This window comes from Rhineura floridana, chromosome 1, assembly GCF_030035675.1.
Source record: "Rhineura floridana isolate rRhiFlo1 chromosome 1, rRhiFlo1.hap2, whole genome shotgun sequence".
Classification (NCBI taxonomy): domain Eukaryota; kingdom Metazoa; phylum Chordata; class Lepidosauria; order Squamata; family Rhineuridae; genus Rhineura; species Rhineura floridana.
In genome coordinates, this window is record NC_084480.1 from 254,160,160 (window position 1) to 254,185,221 (window position 25,062).

Below are 25,062 nucleotides of genomic sequence, written 5' to 3' on the forward strand. Positions count from 1 at the left end.
TAACAGCTTACTCATTGATCTGGAGAGGTCATGCCATCTTTACAATTGGGCAACTAAAACCAAAATATTATTTCAGTTCTGTATAAATGTAAGTCAAGTTATGAAGAAGCCCATATACACACACAAAGCACTTCATCATGCACACAGCAAGGGTTGCCAATTTCCTTTCCAGTACAAGGCCCTTGTCACTTTGGAAGGTCCCTTGATCCTTGGGGACAGCCTTTTGCAAACTTGTATCCATTAACTATATTTGATGTACGATACACCAGTGTGTTCTAAAGGTGTGGTATACCGTTTTTTTCATAGATAGGAAAAATACAGACTTCCAAATAAAGAGACCTGTGCATAAAGCAATATCCTGCTACCTCCATTTCAGTTAAAATATTATAGATTAGGGGGGCTCTGCCTCCCCCACTTGCTTCACTCACCACCACCACCCTGCTCGCTCTGCTTGCCAGCCAGGGACACACACACAAACAGACTCCCAACCTCCCTGGGACTCCCAAATACATACCCACACAGAGACAGGGACTCCCACTCCCCTAGGACTCCCAAACGCACACACAGACAGAGGGACTCCCAACTGCCCCCTTGGGACTCTCAAACACACACACACACACAAGGATTTCAAGCACACATACCCAGGACACTCTCTCTCTCTCTCTCTCTCTCTCTCTCTCTCTCTCTCTCTCTCTCTCTCTCTCTCTCTCACACACACACACACACACACACACACACACACACACACACACACACACACACACACAGGGGGACTCCCAACTCCCCCCTTGGGACACTCCAACACACACACACACACACAGAGGGAGAGAGAGAGAGATTTCAAGCACACATACCCAGGACACACTCTCTCTCTCTCTCTCTCTCTCTCTCTCACACACACACACACACACACTCACACACTCACACACACACTCACACACACTCACACACACTCACACACACAGGGACTCCCAACACCCCCCTTGGGACTCTCAAACAGAGAGAGAGAGAGATTTCAAGCACACATACCCAGGACACACTCTCTCTCAGTCAGTCAGTCAGTCAGTCACACACACACACACACACACACACACACACAGGGACTCCTAACACCCCCCTTGGGACTCTCAAACACACACACACAGATTTCAAGCACACACACACAGGACACTCTCTCTTTCACACACACACACACACACAGATACACACACACACACACAGGGACTCCCAACCTCCCTGGGACTCCCAACCACATATACACACAGGGACTCTCAAACAGGTCACCCTTACCCCCAACTGGTCACTAAGCTTCCTCTTCTCTTTCCCCTGCAAACTGGTTGCTAAGCTTCCTCCTCTCCTCCCCTTTAGACCTTCTCTTGTGAGAAGGGAGGTGGCCAGCTGAGGCAGGCGTCACAGGAACATTGAAGAGTGCTAGGGCAGTGCCTCAGCAACCATCCTTCTCTCCCACCACTTTCTTTCTCCTTACCTTCCGCTGCTGAGGCTGTCATGAGGGGGGTGCATCAACAACAGAGCAGGATGGTTGATAAGGAGGTGTCCTGACTGTTCCACCATTACTCACCTGGGCCGCCTTGCTCTCCCACCTTGCTTGCTCACCTCATGCCCTTCTTGCTCACTCACTGGTCTGCCATCCTTGCTTGCCTCATGCCCAGCATGTGCCCCCCACCCCCATAGAATGCTGCCGTCATACTGGCTTACAAAAATATTATATGCATAGACATGATCCAAAAATCTATGAAACTAACTCTATGAGCCCAAGGAGGCTTTGTGAAGTACTTCCTTTTGTCTGTCCTGCATCTTCTAACAGTCACCTTCATTGGATGGTCCTGGGTTGCAGAATTATGAGATAGGGACATTTGTTGCCCTTTTCTGCACCTTTTCCTGTTTTACAATATTGTTTTTGAGATAGTATTTGTATGATCCATATCTGTGAACCTATTAGCTAACATGATGCTAGGTTAGCTTCCATGTCTTGTTATTAAAAATGAGAGTGACAATACCTTCTTTAGGACTTTGGACAGGGTGCCATTAAGACAGTAAGTCTCTTAATATGTTCCTGTTGGAATTACACTTTCTTTAACTAGGTTGAAACCACATTTCTCTTTAATTGCTTAACTACTTCCTTCTATTAATAACTGAGTATGTTAAAGCCTTTCTCAGGGCATGTGTGTGACTGAGAAAAGATTTCACTGACACAGTGCTAGCACAAACATTTCTAACAAAGGAAGATAACTGGCAATCTGAGAAGCCTAGAGCAGGTGGTGATTTTTCTCGCCGTCATAAGAGTGGAATACAGTATTTTTTAAATTTATCACTTACATAATGTCTCTGCACATTTCTTCAGTTACTTAGTTGGAAACGAATGCCAACACACAGCTGTATGATACAGCTTCAGCAGAGATGAAATTTCTCAGAACACATTCTTCTGAGAAAATTCCTGGAATCTTTCTTGCTCTCACCTAGGTAGAAAAAGAATGCCACTTGGGAGAATTTTCTCCTAATATTATCTGCCTTTTGTGTGTGTGGTGATCATTGTCTCCACCCCCCACCCTGATGCTGTTGATGTGTGCGGTTGTTGCGTGACAGCACACGTTACTTTTGGAAGTAAAATGGTCAAGAAACATCACTGAGGCATTAGATCTTGTTAAGAGTCTTTACTTAGACATTAAGTCTTACAGCGTGCAAGTAGATCCATTCCCCCCCCCTCTAGGTAGAACTGCTCACTTCAAAAGAAAAAAAGTCAGACAGGCACAAAACAGAATGCTGTTGGAACTTTTCCCAGCCGATATCTCCCTGGTTGCCATGACTACATTACTGGCCTTGGCTGTCCGTTCCCAGGCCAGACACAGGCTTTGTAGCTGATAACACTCCTTCTTCCCCAGACTTCTTGAAACTTTCAGACTTGATGAAAAACAACCTGTGGTAGTAATACCTAATGGGTCAACATGTTCCCCTTTTTTCATCATGTCAGCATTTTCCATTTGCATCTATAACATTTCCATTTCAGCAGTACAAATCTACAATACATATGCATCCAGTAATACAATTCAGTTACATATCAATTTACAGTTCAGTTTACATTTTTCAGTACAGCTAAAAAGAAAAAAAAACTCTATCAATCAAACTTTGGCTGAACACAAGTCAGATATAGTGTCTCTGGATCCATTTGCACTTCTTTGTGCATCCCTGGGCTGGTAATTACCCCCACAGTAAATCTGTCAGGAGGTTTCCCAATGTTAGCTCTCTCAGAGCGTCTTAAGAGAACAGGAGCTGCACCCCCTCCTGAACTTGTTCCTGGCATGGCTTGCTCAGGATCTGTCATCTCGTCAGCCTTATGTTTCTTTGTTTTACGTTTGCCCCATATCAGTTCATTTAATGCATCCTTGAGTGGAATTTGTGTGCCTTCCACTTTCACATCTTGTTTTGGTGTAAATACTTGTGCTTGTGTTTCATCTGATCCTGTAAGTATGACTGTTTGCTTTTGATCCCAAGGCTTTTCTGAGACTTTAATGCTTCTCAGAACTAATTGCTGTGTTTGTGGTATCCATATTCTGTAATATGCATTCTGAAAACCCAGCACAAATCCTTCCTGTGCTCTAGGTGCAAGTTTGCCACGTCTTTTACTTTGTGGAATGTGGACCCAGCAACGGGCTCCAAATCTCTCAATGTGTTGCACCCTCGGTTTTCTCCCAGTGAGTTTTTCGTATGGTGACATCCCAAGTGCACTATGTAACACCCTGTTGTGAATGTAATTCGCATACAGAATAGCTTCTCCCCAGAAAGAATGTGAAAGACTAGAATCCTCTAACATGGCTCTCAAAGCTTCCTGAAGCACCCTGTTTTTTCTCTCCGCGGTCCCGTTAGAAAACGGGCTAAATGGAGCTGTGAAATTCTGGTTTATTCCCTTACTCTTGAGGAAGTCACTCAATGCTTTGCTTGTGAATTCCCCTCCCTGATCTGAGTGTATCGCTTTCACAATGGTGCCATGCTGCGTTTCGACCTTCTTTATAAACAAACGGAGCCTTTGCTCAGCCTCACCTTTATGCTTGAGCAAATAAACATGACAAAACCTTGAAAAATCATCAACCACCACCATAAAGTATCTCGCACCTCCACGTGAAGCATTTATTGGCCCTGATAAATCAACATGAACTAGCTGGTAGGGAGCTGTTGTCGTGCTTTCAGCCTCCCGGTTTATGGGTGCAATTGTCATTTTCGCTTTATGGCAGGCATCACAATCCATTATTTGACCACAATCTGTCAACCGCATGTTTTCACTATGCATCGGGGTTCTCTTAATTGTTTCATAATTTGCATGCCCCAGCCTTCTGTGCCAATCATGCACACAGCCTTTATGTGTCTGTGCTTCAGCACCAAACGCAACACACCCTGCCTGATTGCCTTTTATTACAAACTGTGAATCCTTCAGGCTCCCTTGCATGCAAATTTCACCCCCTCTTTTCACAAAACATTTGTCTCTTTCAAACAACACTTGAAATCCTATACTGGTCAATTTTCGAACTGACAAAATATTACTAGACAAGTCCGGGACATACAAAACATCAGAAATTATGCCAATCTTATCCAATCTCACCGTTCCTCGCGCTTTGACAGTTTGTTTCGATCCATCAGCCATTAAAACATAGTCCAGCACTTCTTTTGATGTGTGCAATAAACGTAAGTCCTTAACGAGGGTATGGGACGCTCCACTGTCCAAAATCCAGTCAGTCTCCATCAACTGAAGCTTTTCTGTGCTGACAAAGTTCACACTGCCCTGTTTCCAGCCTCCATCTCTGTTTCTTTGCTTGACTGCACAGTCTCTTTGAACGTGCCCACATGCTCCACAGAAATAACAAGATTTAAGCCGTAGCTGCTCCTGCTTGCTATCCTGCTTGCTTCTGATTGCCTCCTTCGGCTCGGCACTTTTCGCCTCTTGTCTTCGCTGCCACTCCTGGGTCAGTTTTTCCTCAATAAAGGCGACATTCAGCCTCCCATCTGGCATTGCTTCCATAGCCATTACAAAATTATTCCAACTTCCATCAAGTGAAGCCAGGATCATATAGGTCTTCTGAAGGATACTGTGTTCGACCCCTCGATCCTCTAACTCAACAAACAAACGCCTGAATTCAGTGAGATGCTCACTCATGGTGCACTCACCCGTGAAGCGCATCTGGTACAGCTTCCGTGCCAAACACAGCTTGGATCCCACTGTCTGTTGTACATGTAAAGCCTGCAACACGTCCCAAATCCGTTTGGCTGTGGGAACATCTCTTACGTGCAGCAGTTGAGAGTCGGATAGAGCCAAGGTAATAAAAGCCTGCGCCTTCCCATCTCTACGCGTCCAGGCTGCGGTCGGTGCCGCCGGTGGGGGGGCTTCAATCACATCAAATAAATCTTCTTTTATTAGGAAAGCACGCATCCTCATCTTCCAGCTGGCGTAATTCTTTTCCGTAAGTCTTTCCATGGGCAAGCCTCCAGACATGTTTACAGCCATGTTCACTCACCTCTGTCTGGCACAATCAATCAAGCTGCCCTCTGGATCTCCGTCTGCCGTTCAGACCAGCCACTTACTCCTGTGTAACGCGCGCTGGATCTGGGCCCATAACCCTGTTGATGTGTGCGGTTGTTGCGTGACAGCACACGTTACTTTTGGAAGTAAAATGGTCAAGAAACATCACTGAGGCATTAGATCTTGTTAAGAGTCTTTACTTAGACATTAAGTCTTACAGCGTGCAAGTAGATCCATTCCCCCCCCCTCTAGGTAGAACTGCTCACTTCAAAAGAAAAAACTCAGACAGACACAAAACAGAATGCTGTTGGAACTTTTCCCAGCCAATATCTCCCTGGTTGCCATGACTACATTACTGGCCTTGGCTGTCTGTTCCCAGGCCAGACACAGGCTTTGTAGCTGATAACACTCCTTCTTCCCCAGACTTCTTGAAACTTTCAGACTTGATGAAAAACAACCTGTGGTAGTAATACCTAATGGGTCAACAGATGCACCAGAAAGATACTAGCTCTGGGACACTGCAGTGGTTGCAAAATTGTGGCAAGGCTACGGTTGGAACTTGCAGTGGCAGCAACAACAACAAAAACTAAGGAAAAAAGAAAGAAGCTGCACTGCTGTCACTGTTACTGGTGAGCCCTGCCCCTGAAAAACTGTCTTTTTCCTCCCCCTTAATAAATTAGATGAATACCCACACACACATTTCTCTGAGTACGAGTAGGGTGGAGAATTTGGAGTGGCTATTTGCACACAGCTCTAGATATAGCACTAATCACAGACTTGGATTTTTGCTTGCTCAGGTGATTCCCTCACCTGTATTGTACAATTATATGAACATACCATATTAGCATAAGAGATCTGTGCATGCATGGTGAGGCCAAGCTTACATATCCCATGAGATAAGTTCATCAGTGGAATGGAAGACTGGGATCTATTTCAGATTCTAGAAGCATGAAGGAAAGTCTGATAGAAAGCCAGATAGTCAAATTACAATCCTGGTGTCCTGAAACTTTTCAGGAGTGGCACAGGGTGGTTCTGCCAACCTCTACAACTTGGTTGTAATTTAAATACAGGAGTTGGTTCTATTGGAGCTCTAGAGCTGTAGCCAACTAAATTATACTCAAAGGAGACCCACTGAAGTCAATTTTTAGTTAGTCAAGTCCATAATTTCAGTGGTCTTCTCCAAGTATGACTAGTGTGGAGTAAAACCCCTAGTCACCTTAAAAGCACACAAGAAAGAAGCAGATGTAAAACCAGTAATACTGTGTTTTGTAGCTTGGCAGCTTAATCAACATGCCAAATTAGATTCCTAGACATGTTCACCAGGATCCTGTGGCCTAGATGCAGATATGAAGGCACCAATATGCATATGAAGTGCTACTCTTTTTCCAAGAGTTGAAGATTGACACTATGTGCTCATAACAATTCCCCTTAATGTACATAGAACATTTCCAGTATAAAAAAGAACAGAGTATTCATTTGCAGAATGGTACCTGCAGATTTTCACGTAATTCCCATTATGTGAAGTACATATTACTGATTTCATGGGAACCTGCTTCCAAATTAGTGTGCTAAAATATTAGCTTCAGAGCCATCCATTTCAGTAGAACCAAACAGACCTCAATCCTAGTACCTAGTAATTAGAGGACTGTCTTCTGTATTCTAGCACAACAACTTGAATCACCTCTTATGGTATGTTGTAATTTTTAATATATATATATATTAATGTTTTATGAAATAAAATAAAATGTATAACCATCCCCAATAGCTTACAAAACATATCTTATTAAATTTCATTATTTGAGCGTGTATTATCACAATAACCATTTTAGGTCCACTTGGCAGCTGCTCATACAAGTCATGTTCAATGGTATATTCCATAAATTTCCGTGTTGTAAACGAAGAAATCACTCCTCTGCATGGTGTACAGCCTTTTGGCTATAATATGCATTTTATTTCAAGTAGTTGGCATGAAAAGATTACTATAGAATGGACAAACCGCAGCCAGGAAGAAAGTTTTTATGACATGTTTCAGTGTACCACTTATACATAAAACTTTTAATTATATTTCTTTTTCTCAAAATTGCATCACAAACATGTTATTGTGATTCTGTATATATTTAAATATAAAAATCCAAACATAAAATAATATAGGAAAGAAGAAGCATGGCAGAGAATTATACAAGAATATAATACCTTCCTAAGTTTAAATTAGAGGTTATCTCTAAATGTTTGTTCAGTTACATGTAGACAGTTTTTTGGAGACCAGCCATAAGGGGGTGAATATCCTTCTGTAATGGCAAAAAGTAGAACTGTATCTTAACTTAATGAGTGGTGGTTGGTGCCTATTGGGACTGGTAGGACAGAACGCAGGGAGGCCGATAGTAGGTACAGCCAGAGCCAATGACTGGTGAAGCCCACTCATTCTACTTTTGTCCCTCTCCTCCTCTGTGCTGAGCTCCACAAGGCCAAAACTGAGCCTAAAGAAGAGGAAAGACAGACAGGGCCACCCTCTGGACTCCTTGTAAGTAAGAAGACAGGTGGGCTTCGAGGAACCAGACTGAGGTTGATGGGGCACTGCCCCGTTTGCCCTAATGGATCAGCCTGCACTGAACTTAATCCCCCCTTGCCAAAATAATATCCTAAATATTATTCTAAAAAGTTGGTTAAGCCTCATTTCATACAATATCCAGCTTGCAGCTTAGAAACTCTTGTGTGAAAATAAGGCTGCGAACCTACATGTAGCTTCCTAAACCCCACTGAACTCAGTGGGACTTACTTTTGAGTAGATATGTGTAGGATTGGGCTTTAAATAGGTTTTTAGCAACCATTTGGTTGAAACTCATTATATATCAATGTAAAATGTTTTTAATATAGAGAAGTAGAAGTACAGAATTTTTATAGACTTGTAGAAAATTAGAGTCCATTTCAGACTCTTGATTTAAATTTTAGCATTATCTGTTCCTTATATATATTTTTATATATATATATATAATAAAGGTGAACAGTTAACATGATAATATATAAGTTAAATAATAGAAAATCAGTACATCTGTGTATATCTTTTCTTTAAATTACTTACCTGTTTCAGGTAGTAAATGAGTTTCAGTGGATTTCAGACTTCACTGTTTATTGTCTTAGTTGTCCTGTCTCATTAACTAGCTCTCCTTACAAGAATAATGAAGTAGAGCAGAACAAATTGCTGGCTAGGGCTGCTCCAGCTTTTTTGAAAGGCAAAGGGTAAGTTTAAAAAGGTGCATCAGTAGCTTGCACTAACACAACTAAAGCAAACGCCTTCTCCATTGAATATACTATGCATTCTACAAAATGTATCAATTGGAGAATTTTAATTTCCTCATAATTTTTTGCCAGCTGGATTAAACATGAATAAATAAAGGCATATAAAATATAGTAACATACTTGAGGTCTTCATATGACATCTTAAAATACCAGTCATTCTACATTTTGATGCAAATTTGTGTATGCATAGTTAAATTTTGCACTTCAGTCATAAGAGCCAATCTATACAGGTAGATAAATAATATGGTACACAGTCCTTAGGACTGTACCATTTCATTCTGCAGTTGGGGGAATCACATGCTTAACTGATCCCTCACATCAAAATATCCCCAACCATAGAAACCTAGTGCATGGTGAGAGTGTTCTTGCCTAGCTGAAGCACTAGTTTGCTATCTGCAAATAATATTTTACATGGGTGAGCATTCTGACATGTAGTCTTGTAAGCACAATTTGAAATGGTTCATTCCTAAGAACTGTGTAATGTGATTTTTTTTTTATTGTGTGGATTGGCTCGTCCAACTGACGTCAATTGAATTTTCTTCTAAATAAGTGTGCTAAGAATTTCAGCTAAAATTAGCAACTTTTTATATTTTAAATTTTGCTTCATTGTAGCACTAATCCAAGGCCAGATCCTGTATGGTCCTTGAGCATCTCTGCTTCTTTAGATTTGTAGATGCTGATATTCTTGTTTTGCTGGCCCACTTTCTTAATATCTCTTGAGTTCTGCCTTGATTGGAATTGATAACAATTTCAGCACTTGTTTTATAAAAAACATTTGACTGCTCATTTATAAATTCCCATTTCACACTCTTACTTGCTCCTGCTTTCTCTGTTTATTTCTCTTTGTCTGTCCGGACTATACCCTTTTCCCCCCAACCCTGTTTCAGGTTACAGTATAGCCTCGATGTTGCAGACAGGCTGGCTGATGAACATGTTCTCATTGGGTTGTATGTCAACATGCTCCAGAACAACCCCTCACGGTTAGTGCAGGCTGGGCACCTTGGTGGGGAACTTTAGAGGAGGGTCATTCGCCTGGTGATTCCAGGTCGTAGGAGAATGCAATTCTTAAAGGACTGAGCAGAAATTAAATTGACTGGGCTGGTCCTCATTCCATTTGATTTGATTTCAGCAGTGTTAAATATTACAATCAGCTGCCTTGGTTAGCATTACTACAGTGCACATCGATTTGTGTTAATTTCTAAAAGGTAGTCATTAGTGTACTTATCGATATTATACACACTTTGACATTTATTCTAGTAACTGACCAACTGGGCCACAATCTGCATAAGCCAGCATAGGACTGCTTCATGTGATATGAATATTCTGAACAATTTCTTTTTGTGTGAAAATTCTTACAGCCAGTTATTTAAGCACAATTTCACTGCATATGTGCATATTGAAAAGATGCAAAGCCTCTACTCAGTGCACATAAAGTGTATGTTAATGATCTACATGTTGATCTACAACTTCCTTACATGGAAGGGACTTCTTAACAAACAACTGAAAGCCTTGATGAACAAGCAGCATTAAACACAAATACAGTACTCAGGTATAATTAGGCGATTTTAGGATTGTACTGTTGGCAGTGGTTGTTACTAATAATAGTTTCTGTTGTGCTTGTAATGTGCAGATTGCTTTCCAGCCTTTATGCTCTTATTCCTAAAGTAATCTTTTGAAATAAAGACAGTTGCTTGTCCAAGGCATCCAATGGGTTCATGGCTAAGCAGAGATTTGATCTCGAATCCCTCTGGCCCAACATTCTGTCAGTTAAACTATGCTAGCTTTTCTCTTGAAGGAACTGTGTAGGACAGAATGTACAGATTCACACATTAGTTGGAATCATTTTGAAAGTGAAGAAATACAACTGTTAAATAAGATAAGGCCCTTTCATTTGCCTGCTCTACTGCCACTGTAGAACTGTGCCTAAGACTAGACTCAAAAGCAATTGATAAAAGTTGGTTGAATGCATGCTGTGGTCCATCCTGCTGTGCCATGAATAATAATGTAGGCTGGACATCACATTCATGAAGTATTTAAGATACAGGTTCATGATTAAAACTTGGTATTGGATTCTGTAAAACAGATTTTCCTCACAAACGTAATTAAAAGGCAGAGGACATCTGCTTCCATGTATGTCTAGGAACCTCCCTGTATTATGGCATGTAAGATGATGAAACTGAAGTTACCATACTTTGGACACATCATGAGAAGACATGATTCACTAGAGAAGACAAAAATACTGGGGAAAACAGAAGGGAGTAGAAAAAGAGGAAGACCAAGCAAGAGATGGATTGATTTCATAAAGGAAGCCACAGATCTGAACAGGGCAGTTTATAAGAAATGCTGTTGGAGGTCACTGATTCATAGGGTCACCATAAGTTGTAATCGACTTGAAGGCACATGACACACAATACAAGATACCCTTCTCAGTGGTAAGATACTTTCTGAAAAGAGAGTTCTTAGGTAGCAGACCCTTTTTATCCACTATGAAAGCATCCTTCTCAGAGTACTCTGTCTATGCTTCTTGCTAGCTGTAACCATTTACCTGCTAATTGTTCCTGATAGCAGTCAAATTCAGGTCAATTCCTTTGAATTTATACTTGCAAAATTGCACTTACATAATTAAATTTGAGCCCACATGTTCAGCAGAGAGAAGAAATGTGTGCTGTGATAAACCTTTCTTTTGAGGGTTAGATGGGTAGATAAACAATAAAGTCCTTGATAGTTCATATTGGAGCAATGTGTAGTACAAAACATCTGATCATTGAAAGATTGCAGTATTGACACCCTTAACTGAAAAGAGCATTCACATGACATTAACAGACAAAATTAGCTAAGAGTTTTAAACATGTATTACATAATTCCTTATGGTAGGAGTAAAGAACAGCTTAGTTTTTAATATTTACAGCTCAGACCACAATAAAGACTTTGTTTTCTCTGAGCATTGTGTAGTTTTTATAAAGTAAGTCCTGATACTATTCATCTGTTATTGTCATTGGTTATACATGTGATTGATAGGTGCTTTTTGTCCACATACAGCAGGCCACAAAGTTCTCAACACTAATAATTGTCTATCACGTAACAGTCTGAGGAAGTAGAACCACTGTTCACTATATTCACTGATACTAGGACCAGAAGCAACTCGTTTCAAATTGCCAAGAGACAAATTTAGATAAAAAGTTAGGGCAACTTTTCATAATTGTGAGAGCAGCCTCCCAATGGAGCATGCAGCCTAGAAACATTTTGGAATCTTTCCTTGACATTTGAATGCAAGCTGCAGCTTCATCCAAAATAGGTACAATTGCTACTTCGGGTAGTAGTTAAAGATGGCACATAGCAACAAATGACTGATAACCCCATAGTATCTGTAGTCCCTTATTGATACTCCTAATGAAAAGCTAAAGATAAAAAAAAATGGTCAAATAATACAAAATGGTATATTTTCACAGAAGTTAACATTATCAAGACGTTCTGAACTCTACACAATCTCATCCAAATGGTCTGGCAGGCATCAACACATCTGGATAACCTCAAGGTTGCTAGCTGAGCAGAAAAGAAAAACTGGCCTGCTCTTTATGTTTCCCAGCAGCTTGATGATGTGCAGAAATCCTGAAACTTTTCGTAGAATGGAGATAATATTATCACTTGCTGATTTTGGTGCATCAAGCTGCCATTAAAAGGCACCATTACAGTGGCAAGTTGAAAAGTTGACAACCCCAGGATAATCACAGTTTCCATTAAACGGGTTCTGTTCCGAGAGAGCTGCCTTGACTTGAGACACATAAATTAATTCAAACAATCGAGACATTTGAATAAGCAAGTTTGAGGACTGCAGGTTCCAATATCTTTCATCAATATTTTTCTCACGCGAATTTGAGAAATGAACTGTACTTTTTACTACTTATGTTTATTTTTGACATTTCGGGATGGGGAGTAATATTTCTTCAAATCAGAGTGGCTTGTGTTTACTGGAGTGTGGGCGCATGTTTCCTTTCCCAGTCAAGTGTGATATGACCAATTTGTTTAACCCTTCTGAGTTGACTTTGGGTGAATTATCACGCTCCAATAGTCTCAAAAAATGTAACAACTGAGAAATAACTAGTGCTGCTGCCCTGCCTTTTTCATATATGATTATAAAACTATACCAGAATAATATATAGAATTACTTTCTCCCACAAACTTCCAACTACTATGTGTCCAAGAGTAAGTTCACATGTTCATTTGTCCTGATAGCAAACAAGTGATGGTTTTGCCACTTCTTGACTTGTCTAGAGGAGAGGATATATAAAGTTGTTCTGGCTTTCTATACTGTCCAGTTTTTTGGGTTTTGTGTTGCTACAAGAATCATGTGGGATGCCATGGCCTTTTCATGGCATATTTGCCTTCAGTGATCCACCAACAGCAACAGCTGAGGTTAGGACTCTTACTTCTAATCCATTCCTATTTTGGAAGCAATTTTGTGCAGCAAAAAACAGCTTTCCCCCCTTTTCAGTCTTATCTCCTATTGGAGCCCTTTACTGTATCCCACAATTCAATAGGGACTATTAGGCAAGAAAAGAAGATTTGAAAGGGAGGATCCTGCCTGTAGCACCAGACTCTGTGGTGACAAAGGATCTGGTGTAGGTTTAGCCCTCACTTGAGTACACTGCACTTTTTTCCTTAGAATGACTAGCTGAGCTCAATGGGATGTACTTCTGAAAAGGTAGACATAGGATTTTGTTGTAATGTTACAACTCGTTAGGAAAGGATATATTTAATATTTTCTTTCATGTTCAATATTACAGTATCATACTAGAATCATGACAGCCTAAAAGAATAAGCAATCCTTTAGTTCTCTTTGGGAGTTTGTTGTAAAAATTCTTAAACACTGTTATTTTAATATCAGAACATGAAAGAAAATATTAATGATACTTCACCTTCAAAAGAAAAATGCTCCACCTTCAAACTTTGTGAAGGAGGGAAGTAACTTTATTTGCTTTATAATGCTCAAAGGACAGTATCCAGGGCTGGCGCCAGGCGTGACTGGGCCCTTGTGCACCAGCCTGCCCCGGGGGCCCTGCTCCCAGCCCCCCCTACAGACTGTGCAGGACCACTCCACCTATCTCTTCTCTCTTTCTGTGAATGCTCTGCATGCTGGGCGTGCAGGTCACTACCATCAACCAAGATGGCAGCAGAGGCTTCTCTAAGGGGCAGATAACCCCACCACTATCTTTGTTGATGGCACACTTGCATGCTATGCTGCATGCGTGCACATGCCTGCCATCAATTAAGATGGCAGTAGGGGCATCAGCCTCTGCTGCCATCTTGGTTGATGGCAGTTGCACACACAGCGTGCAGGGCATTCACAGAAAGGTAGGAGAGGTAGGTGGAGTGAGCAGGCGCTGTGGGCCTGCACGGTTGGGGGGGCTGGGAGCTCCATCTCTGCTATCTGCGGCAGGGTTGGGAGTTGACCCTGCTGAGGATCCTGGAAGGGGAGCACTACCTGCACACCCTAAGGAGGGGCCCCTCTGGGCCGCAGGGGCCCTCAGATAGGGCCTGACCTGGCTGCCCTTTGGTGCCACCCTGGCAGTATCCAATGCCCTCATTCCCTCAGTGCAAGGATTTCCACTTGCATAACAGAACTTTCTCCCTCCTGCTCCTGCACGTGCCCCTCACCCTCCCCATATCTGCTAAAGAGGGTTGGGGGAAGTCCCAGAACAAATTTAGGGAGCACATGGGGGGGGAAAGTTCCATTGTGCAAGTGGACATCCTTGTGCTGATGGAATCAGATAGTTAGTGCTATATTGGATTCCATCCAAAAAGACAAAGGGACCTTGTAAATTTCAAAATGGCAAAGTGGCCACGTTGAAAATATAAGAAAAGCCCTGCTGGATCAGATCAAGGGCCGGCATCCTGTTTCTAACAGTAGCCAGCCAGATGCTTTTGGAAAACCCAAAAGCTTGGTGGCAAAGCACCGCAACTCCCCCACTGTTTGTCTTCTCCCAACAACTGGCATTTGGAAGTATACCGTATCTGAACGTGGAGGTTGCATTTAGCTGGCATGGTTTATAGCCATAGATAGACTTGTCCTCCATTCCCTTTTGAAGCTGCCTCAATCAGTGCCCATCACTGTATCTTTTAGCCATGAAATCTATAAGTTAATTATGTAATGTATGAAGTACTTTATTTTGTATGTCCTGATTCTACTGCCCATTAATTTCACTGGGTGATCCTGAGTTCTAGAGTTACAAGGAATAGAAATTTACCTCTGTCCACTTTTGACCGCACCATTCATAATTTTGTTAACCTCTATTATGTAATCTCTTTTTTTTCTATATAGGTTAAGGAATATTATACTCTTAGCCTATATATTAATGGTTTTCCTGTTTTTCCTTGCTCCTCCCCCACATCAGTTTGCTTGATAGCCCAAACCGTCTAGATGAAGAGCACAGACTGATCGCCAGGTATGCAGCAAGACTGGCAGCTGAGACTACTTCATCAGTAAGTGGCTCTAATTAGGGGAAAGTGGTCTTGTTTTGTTTTGTTTTAACTTGCTGAATGAAAGGATTTTTCATGTTCAAGAAAATGAATTTCAATAGTTGGAATCTATCACATGTTACACTAATGATAGGCTACTACTATCCCATGAAACATGCTTGCTTACATATAATCTAACCATGCTTAAAGATAGGTTGGCACCAGTCTGGAGGTAACTGCACTCGGGAGACAATTACGTCTTGTCACATCAACTAACAGCAGAATCCTAACCATGTCTACTCAGAAGTAAATCCTATTGAATTAGTGTTGCAGAGTGGTAAGCAGCGGTAACGCAGCCAAAGCTCTGCTCACGGCCGGAGATCGATTCCAACGAAAGGAGGAAGTCGAATCTCCGGTAAAAGGGGTCGAGGTCCACTCAGCCTTCCATCCATCTGTGGTTGGTAAAATGAGTACCCGGCATATGCTGGGGGGTAAAGAAAGGCCGGGGAAGGAACTGGCAATCCCACCCCATATATACAGCCTGCCTAGTAAACGTCGCAAGACGTCACCCTAAGAGTTGGAAACGACTCGCACTACAAGTGCGGGACACCTTTACCTTTTACTCCCAGGTAAATGGGATTGCCTAAGGCTGCAATCCAATACATGTCTACTAAGATGTAAGCTCCATTGGGTTCAATGGGACTTACTCCCAGGTAAGTGTGTATTGTCCCCTCTAGGATGCACACCTTAACGTGGTGAGGGGGTTTTAGAGTGTTAAAGCTGAGAGCAATGCTGTCAGGAGTCTAGACCAAGAGGCTAGACTCCTAGCAGGGGCACCCAAGGCAGAATGGTCAAAAGCTGAGACACCAGACTAAGATGCATCCAAACTCAGAGGAAGGCAAACCACCTCTGAATATCTGTTACCATGAAAACCCTATGAACAGGGTATCTAAAAAGCAACACAAGATAGTGCTGGAAGATGAGACCCCCAGGTCAGAAGGCACTCACCGAGCTACTGGGGGAGAACAAAGGACAAGTACGAGTAGCGCTGTGACTAATGACGCAACTGGGTCAAAGCTGAAAGGAAGCCCAGAGGCTGATGTGCACAGATGCGAAAGGAGAGTCCAGAGTTGTACGATGCACACAATAGGAACATGGAATGTGAGAAGCATGAACCAGGGAAAGTTAGAAATTGTCAAGCAAGAAATGGAATGTATCAACATTACAATACTTGGCGTGAGTGAACTAAAATGGATGGGAATGGGACATTTTCAATCGTAACTACAAAATATTTTAATCAGGAAATGAGAAATTAAGAAGAAATGGGGTTGCTTTAATAGTGAGATGTGATGTAGCAAAAGCAATGAGGAGCTACAACGCAAGGTCTGAGTGAATGATATCAATGAGATTAAATGGGAAACCTATGAACATAACCATTATCCAAAGATCACACACCAAAACAAGATGTGCTGATAATCATGGGGGACTGGAATGCAAAAGGAGGAAACAGAGAAGAACTAGGAATTGTGGGGAAATGGGGCTTAGGAGACAGAAATTAAGCAGGAAACTTACTGAATTCTGTGAAGCCAGTAATTTGTTTCTTGCGAACACATTTTTTGAGCAACTGAAAAGACGATTGTACACGTGGACATCACCAAATGGTCAATATAAGAATCAAATTGATAATATAATTGGTAGCAGAAGATGGAGAAGTTCCATACTCTCTGCGAAAACAAGACCAGGAGCAGACTGCGGTACAGATCATGAACTGGTAATATCAAAAATCAGAGTAAAGCTAAAGAAGACCAAAAAAGCAATCATAATGCCAAAATACAATTTAAATAACATCCCAGAAGAATATAAAGATCAAATAAGGAACAGATTTGAGGCTTTAAACTTAGTTGACAGAGAACCAGAAGAACTATGGAGTGAAGTCAGAGACATTATCAGGGAAGAATGCAAAAAGACAATACCTCTAATTAAAAAGAGAGAAAGACCTCAATGGATGACTGAAGAAACTCTTAAAGGTCAAAGAGAGAAGGAAAGTAAAAGCAAAAGGAGATAGAAACATGGTCAGAACCCTAAACGCAACAATACAGCAACTAGTACGTAGGGACAAAGAGAACTATTACAATAGTTATCGTACAGAAATAGGACAACAAAAAGGGAAGAACAAGAGCCCTATTCCAAAAGATTAGAGAAATGAAAGGGAAATTTAAACTAAGAGTAAGGATGTTGAATAATCAACAGGGGAACACACTGACTGACTGAGATGAAATAACAGAAAGATGGAAGCAGTACACTGAAGAACACTATAAAAGAGATGCCAGGATGACAGATTCATTCATGGAGGAACCGTATGATGGAAGAACCAGAAATTTTAGAATGTAAGGTGAAAGCTGCTCTTAAAATACTTGGAAGAAACAAATCACCAGGAACAGATGGCATACCAATAGACTTGCTACCAGCTAGTGAGACTGAATCTGTCCAAATTTTGACAAAAAATTGTCAAGAAATATGGAAAACTAAGCAATGGCCCACAGACTGGAAGCATTCAATATACATCCCAATTCCTAAGAAAGGGGATCCCAGGGAATGCAATAATTATCAAACTATTGCCTTAATATCCCATGCGAGCTAAAGTAATGCTCAAGATTCTACAACAAAAGCTCTTACCATATATGAAGTGAGAAATGCCAGATGTCCAAGCTGGATTTAGAAAGGGAAGAGGCACCAGAGATCATATCGCAAACATACATTGGATAATGGAAAGAACCAAGGAATTTCAGAAGAAAATCACCCTGTGCTTTATAGATCACAGCCAAGCTTTTGACTGTGTAGATCATGAAAAACTATGAATGCTTTAAAAGAAATGGGTGTGCCACAGCATCTGATGGTCCTGATGTACAACCTATACTCTGCACAGGAGGCTACTGTAAAGACAGAATATGGAGAAACCGACTGGTTCCCAATTGGAAAGGGTGTGAGACGGGTGTATTTTATTACCCTATTTTTTTAATCTGTACGCAGAACATATCATACAGAAAGCAGGATTGGACCAAGATGAAGGAGGTGTGAAAATTGGAGGAAGAAATATCAATAATTTAAGATATGCAGACGATACCGTACTACTAGCAGAAACCAGTAACGATGTGAAACAAATGCTGATGAAAGTTAAAGAGGAAAGCACAAAAGCAGGACTACAGCTGAACATCAAAAAGACTAAAGTAATGAAAACAGAAGATTTATGTAACTTTAAAGTTGACAACGAGGACATTGAACTTCTCAAGGATTATCAATACCTTGGCACAGTCATTAACCAAAATGGAGACAATAGTCAAGAAATCAGAAGAAGGCTAGGACTAGGAAGGGCAGTTATGAGAGAACTAGAAAAGATCCTCAAATGCAAAGATGTATCTCTGAACACCAATTCAGGATCATTCAGACCATGGTATTCCCGATCTCTATGTATGGATGTAAACGTTGGACAGTGAAAAAGGCGGATAAGATAAAAATCAACTCATTTGAAATGTGGTATTGGAGGAGAGCTTTGTGCGTAACATGGACTGCGAAAAAGACAAATAATTGGGTGTTAGAACAAATTAAACCAGAACTATCATAAGAAGCTAGAATGATGAAATTGAGGTTATCGTACTTTGGACACATAATAAGAAGACAGGATTCACTAGAAAAGACAATAATGCTGGGAAAAACAGAAGGGAGTAGAAAAAGAGGAAGGCCAATCAAGAGATGGATTGATTCCATGAAGGAAGCCATAGACCTGAACTTACAAGGTCTGAGCAGGGTGGTTCATGACAGATGCTACTGGAGGTCACTGATTCATAGCAGAGCTTGGAAAAGTTACTTTTTTGAACTACAGCTCCCATCAGCCTAATCCAGTGGCCATGTTGCCTAGGGCTGATGGGAGTTGTAGTTCAAAAAAGTAACTTTTCCAAGCTCTGATTCATAGGTTCGCCATAAGTCATAATCGACTTGAAGGCACATAACAACAAGTGTGTATTGAATTGCAGCCTAAATAATAATGGTCACTATCCAAAGCTCTGCAGGTCTCCGAAACAGGCAAGAAGCTTTGCACAAGGAAGAATTATACTTGGTTCTTTGGTGATAGAGAATGTTCTGCATATCCAGTGGAGAATTTCCAAAGTGCACAAGTTGCACTGAAAAACTTCTCTAATGCTTGTTTCACATTGTAACCCTCAGCAGTTCACCAGGTACATGAGATCATAGTGAATGTTTGCATTATCTCTTAATTGTTTGCTTATTGCTTTTTCCCCCCTTTAATGTTTGAGTGTGAGCTAGCCAGAGTAAAGCACTGTTGTAACTTCAGTGGGTGAGTGAATCATACATTAAACTCTTCCCAATTTAAATCAAGATTTAGCTTCTTTTGGCTGGATTACATCTTTCATTTTTGTATACCATGTAATCTGTTAGTGAAGAACTTTATGTAATTTGTACAATACATGAATTCACAATGGGTCTTTGCCCAAAATTTCTGTTTATCTAAATTTACTCCTTATTTTCCATGTGGCTCTCTACCAGTTAGTAGCATTCCCAGTTACTAGGACTTCTGTATAATTGACTTAGGCTTTCAATGCACATTTACCTGGCAAGGAGTAAGCCAAGGAACTTTTTTCTGGGTAGGCACATATAGGAGTGCACTATTAATTAGGTCCTGCCATTGCTTTCATAAAAGATTATTGTAGATATTAGTAGACCCATGCTCCTATACCTGCCACCTTTGTAATCTGAAGAGAAGAGAAGATTTAAAAAAAAAAGATTTTCTAATGTGATACTAATTAAAGGCTGATAGATGACTTTCTTTAGAGAAGGAAATAAGTGTGAATCTACTACATGTCTTAACTCAAATACTGCAGAAACCAAAAGCCATTGGAGCTGGTTCTATCATGGCAAATGGGGCATTGTCCATCAAAGTCAATCAGCCAGCCCTGGAATACCTACCTTCTTACTTGGAGCCAGTCCAGGGGATAACACTACCTATTCGCATCCTCCTCCTTAGTCTCAGTGTTGTCCTTGTAGAACTCAGTAAGGAGGAGGACGGGGTCAAAACTAGAATTAGTTGGCTCTGCCTGTCATTGGCTGTGGCTCTATTTACTATTGGTCTCCCTGCTTCCTGCCCTATCAGCCCCAATGGATACCAGCCACCACCACCACCAAAGACCTGATTGCTGAGCCGTTTGGGAAATTATCTTGGAGAAGATAAATATGATCACCGATTGCATTGGCCATAACTTTCATTTCCATTCCAGAGCAATGATTATCAGTAGTGGCTGGTGGTGCAAGCAGAGCTGCATTGCTGATAGGCTTCCCTGTGCCACACATTGCTGCCACTTACCAAGAGGGAGAGGAGGAAAGGCAGCAGGGGGTGGGGTGGGGTGGGAGCACTGGATTGACTGCCACTGCGCTGAGCTCACCACTACTTTCCCCTCTCCCTCTTGGCAACCAGAAGCGATGCGCAGTGGAAAGCCATATCAGCAGTGTAGCCCCGTGGGCACCACTGGACTGCTGGCTGCTACTGGAGATTATTATTATTTGGAGAAAATCTCAACATAGAAGAACCATGGGCTGAAAATATAGCGTACCTTGGACATAAGACAGCAAAGCAGAAACATAATAAAAATAGTGGGTGGGACGGGGTGAAGGGAAGAGACATAAATAAGGTCAGTATAGTTATCTTTTTCTCCACTATAGTATATGTTGAACAAGAAGACATAAATAAAATCTACATGAACAGAAGCTCGCTGTAAAATACCACAAAGCACATTCTCACTTTGAGGGCTAGTTTCTCCTTCACACTGAATTCTGTAAGTTTTTCAGTATCTTATAGCTGTTTCTCTTCCTGTTTTTATTAAGGAACACCTTTTTTGAATAGCCTTATTGTGTGGGCTGATTTTTTTTTTGAAAAAAAATTGATTGTGCTATTTTGTTGTGACTGTTGCTTTTAGATGTTTATATATATATTTCATCCATAGAAACATTCAAAGAAAAGAATTGAAAACATAAATAAAATTCTGAACATAACTTATATCAAACTCAGTTCCAGAGATGAATAGGCACAGCAAAAATCACAGAAGAATTAAACTCTTTGCAAAGCACAGTAGAAAGATAACAAATGCTGCTGATATCCTTAAAGATATCCTCACAGTTATTCTGTAAACCTCTTGGCTACAATCCTACAGCTGACCAAAGGCCAGTTGAGCGGCCTTAGAAACAGGCAAATGCTGCTCCTCCAGCAGCAGAACACCCATGACCCTAAAGGAGACCCAGGTTCACTTGCAAAAAGCTCTGCAGATGCAAATGCAGCACCACCAGTGTTTCTCTAGTAGTAGGGATCCAGAGACTCCCTCATTCATATCACACACAAAAAAGGGCCAACAACTATACCAGACCAGGAGCTGGTGTAATAATTCTTTCTCTCTTTGAAGTCAATGGGAAGGATTTTTTTATTTAAAAAAATGAAATAAAAAGCCTCAGGGCATATGAAGGGGTGATACTTCTGCCTTAGATTCTCTCCGCAACCATCACCATAGGATTGCTCTGCCCATAAGATTTCCCCGCCCCCTAAAAAGCAGGATAAAAATCTATTAATGCCCCTGGAGGAATTCCTGGTACTCTTTAGACTCTGGTAAGCTAAATATTAGCTTGTAAATGCAAAGATAAAATCACATCAAAAATCCAGGCAGTGAGGCACAATCTGGCTCACTGTGCTCTTCTTCACGGGCAGACTGGCATCCTAAAGCTGGTCTTTTGATATTATCTGTCCCAGCCTTCTCTTCCAAGGCCCTAATGTTTGCATAACAGCACCAGCTCTCATCTTCTTATGACAAGGGATGCCAGCAAAGTTCTCTTGAGCTGAGCTTGGAGATTACATCTGAGTGTTTGTAAAAGCCCATCTCAAAGGAAAGACAAGCTCTATAGAATTCCCCAAGGCTGTTCTGGTTCAGATTAAGATCCAAATTAGAGAATAATTTCCAGCTTTTGCACCACTAGGGGAATCATCTCCCCTGGCTGAGCAAAGCATTTGTCAGCCAGGGATCCTGGGGCTTTTACATCTGAAGACTGGAAATGCTGACCACTCTGTCAGCACACATGATTTCTAGCTGCTAAAACAGCAAGTGGTGAATCTGAGACGAGTGGCTGCTTTGACAGTAGTACTGCAGGGAGGAAAACCAAGGAGTGAGCCCATTCACCAGAGAGCAAGAGGGTCCTCAGTGGCAGGTAGGCTTCCCATGTCCTTTTCATTTTTTATCCGTTTGTCCTCCTAAATCTCCCCCTGCAATTATTGCAAGCTGAGAATAGGGATCATTTTTCCAGGCCTTGGATTGCCTCAGAAAAATTACCTAGGCTCCTATTATTTGTTTTAAGGACTCTGATCATTTCCAAGCTAACCCAAAGGGACTTTGGAACAGCTCACTCATCTCTAATATACCACAATTTCCAGTTAATGAAGAACATTATTCCCACATCCTTGCTATGTGCAGCACAATTTCTCACTGTAAGAGCAATTCATCATGCTCTTCATACTGTGAGACTTGTCTCTGAAAATTATTACATGACAGCTCATTGTAGGAGAGAAGCTACTGCTGTAGAGAGAGGCCAGCTGTGATCCTATCCTCAGGTTACGCTAAATTCCCTTGCTTCAATGGAACAAAATATTAGCAAAATATTAGCTAGCATAGTGGTTTTATGCTGGTGTAGCAATGCTGTTATATCAAAAGAACACCACAAGCACAAGTGGCAAAAACAGGCAGAATTTGGAGGCATGACAAGAAAGGAGCTTAGTTAGAATCATATGTTCATTCAGAGGTAGGGATGTAAGGAGGCGGTAATTTCCATCCCGTCTTGTGTTCACTGCAATCAGCACTGTTTCCATTTCACTACAGTTCAGCTTGTGCTAAAACCTACACTATTTGCTATGGACAAAATTAACATTGTTAATTATGTAATTAATTACATAATCAGTTTCAATGCATTTCAGTGGAAGGGGAAAACAATGCTGAAAATGTAATTATTTACATTACATTTGCAGACTAAAAAAAATGATAGTGAATACCACTCACATTCGCTGATGTGATTTCCATTTCCAACCTCCAATGAACATGCAGATTGCAGCAATTTCCACTCCCATTTCTGTTTCTGGCAGAATTCTGCAACATCCCTTCTCAAAGATTGGTTCCTCTCATGAAGATATAATGTTATGCCTGAATTCCTTGGGTTCTGAAGGAATTTCTGGTTAGCATAGCTCGTATTCTTGTCAATAATTGCTCTGTGAGATATCTGAGGAGTCAGGCAGTCAAAACTATTGCTCCTAAATGTCTTCTCCCACTGGATATAGTTTGCTCAGGACAAAAGGAGGGTGTGTCCTTTAAACGAACAGCTAGTAAACTATGTGAATTGATTTGGCATTTTGAATGGCATGACTGACCTGTCTTCCAGCAGCCACAACAGCCACCGCAGCAGAGGGGTGCTCCAGATATCTCATTCTCTATCGATGCAAACAAGCAACAAAGACAACTTATTGCAGAACTCGAAAATAAGAACAGGTAAGGGTTTTTCGATCAATGCATGGTAGCCTACATCCAGGCTAAATGCATGCCTGCAGATGGAAACAAAAAGTATAGACAGATGGTCTCAAGGCAGAGATGACAAAAATCATGCAGGATTCATCATGAGGAAACCTATAGATACAGTATGAGTTATGATACACCAAGGCTACTGATTGTTGCCATAGTGCAGTTAAAGTTAGAAAATTGAATTTATTATTATTTAGTAGTTGTAGTAGTAGTAGTTAGATTACAAGGCCCTTGGGGTAGGAACCTGTGAGACATGTTCTTTGTACAGCTGGTTGGGTGGATGGATGGATCCTAGTGAGAGGTCCCAGCCCCTACCCCAAACATGCAGTTTAGGAAATGTCACAAGAGGGATCACAGAGGAGGGAGGACAAAATGGGGGCAGAAATAATACGTTGTTATTGCAGTTACATATGCATTGGCTAAGGCTGCAATCCTACCATGTCTACTCAGAAGTAAGTCCTGTTGAATTAAATTGGTCTTGCTCCCAGATAAGTGGGTTCAAGATTGCAGCCTTAGTTACAGTCACATCCTTACTCAGAGGTGAGGCCCACTGAAATTATAGTAGGACAGGACTGTGTAGCTGGCCACCAATAAATAGTGGTTGGTTCATCAGGTTAGTCACAATTTATGGACCCTTGGTTGTGCCAAATACTTCACACAAAGAGTTCATTGTTATTTTAAAAAGGTCAATTGAGAACTAGGGTTTACGTTTTCAAAAATATAATGAAAAACTCCAGGTGGAAATAGTAATGCTCTACATTTATAGTGGCTGCTTTCCTTTAGATTTCTATTTATTGATTTCTGATATATTAATGTTACTCCTCCTGCAAGAAGTTTGGGGTAATATACAGCATTTCTCTCCCTGCCCCCACCCCAATTTTATCTGCACAATATCCTGTAAGGTATGTTAGATTGAGATGCAGAGACTGGCCCAAGGTCACCCTGGTGAGTTTCATGGCTGGGGGTCCTAGTGCTAACCATTATATCACAGTCTTAAAATGCTGGCTATTGTTCAGATCTGCAGGTTATAGTTTTAAAAGGAACAACAGCCATCACTTCTTTGCAATTAGAGATGTACGTTAAGCAGATCTGCACTTAAATAGTACCTCCTAGTTTCAATATTTGGGTTTTTAGTTTTCCTGTGAAGCAGATTTTGGAATATTTTTTGCC

The 25,062-nt window shown here is 41.2% G+C and overlaps 1 protein-coding gene across 16 annotated transcripts in view; it reads left to right on the top strand.

The window, feature by feature from the left end:
* DTNA (dystrobrevin alpha) overlaps window positions 1–25,062 on the top strand; it is a 309,414-nt gene that overhangs the window by 251,712 nt on the left and 32,640 nt on the right. For 8 of the 16 annotated variants that reach the window (XM_061598211.1, XM_061598258.1, XM_061598126.1 and 5 more), the window contains 4 exons: window positions 8,687–8,764; window positions 9,712–9,804; window positions 15,217–15,304; window positions 23,756–23,862. In XM_061598211.1, the coding sequence (XP_061454195.1) occupies window positions 8,687–8,764; window positions 9,712–9,804; window positions 15,217–15,304; window positions 23,756–23,862 (366 nt within the window). The remainder of the gene's footprint in view (window positions 1–8,686; window positions 8,765–9,711; window positions 9,805–15,216; window positions 15,305–23,755; window positions 23,863–25,062) is intronic. The other 8 variants (XM_061598135.1, XM_061598116.1, XM_061598267.1 and 5 more) reach the window with 4 other exon arrangements.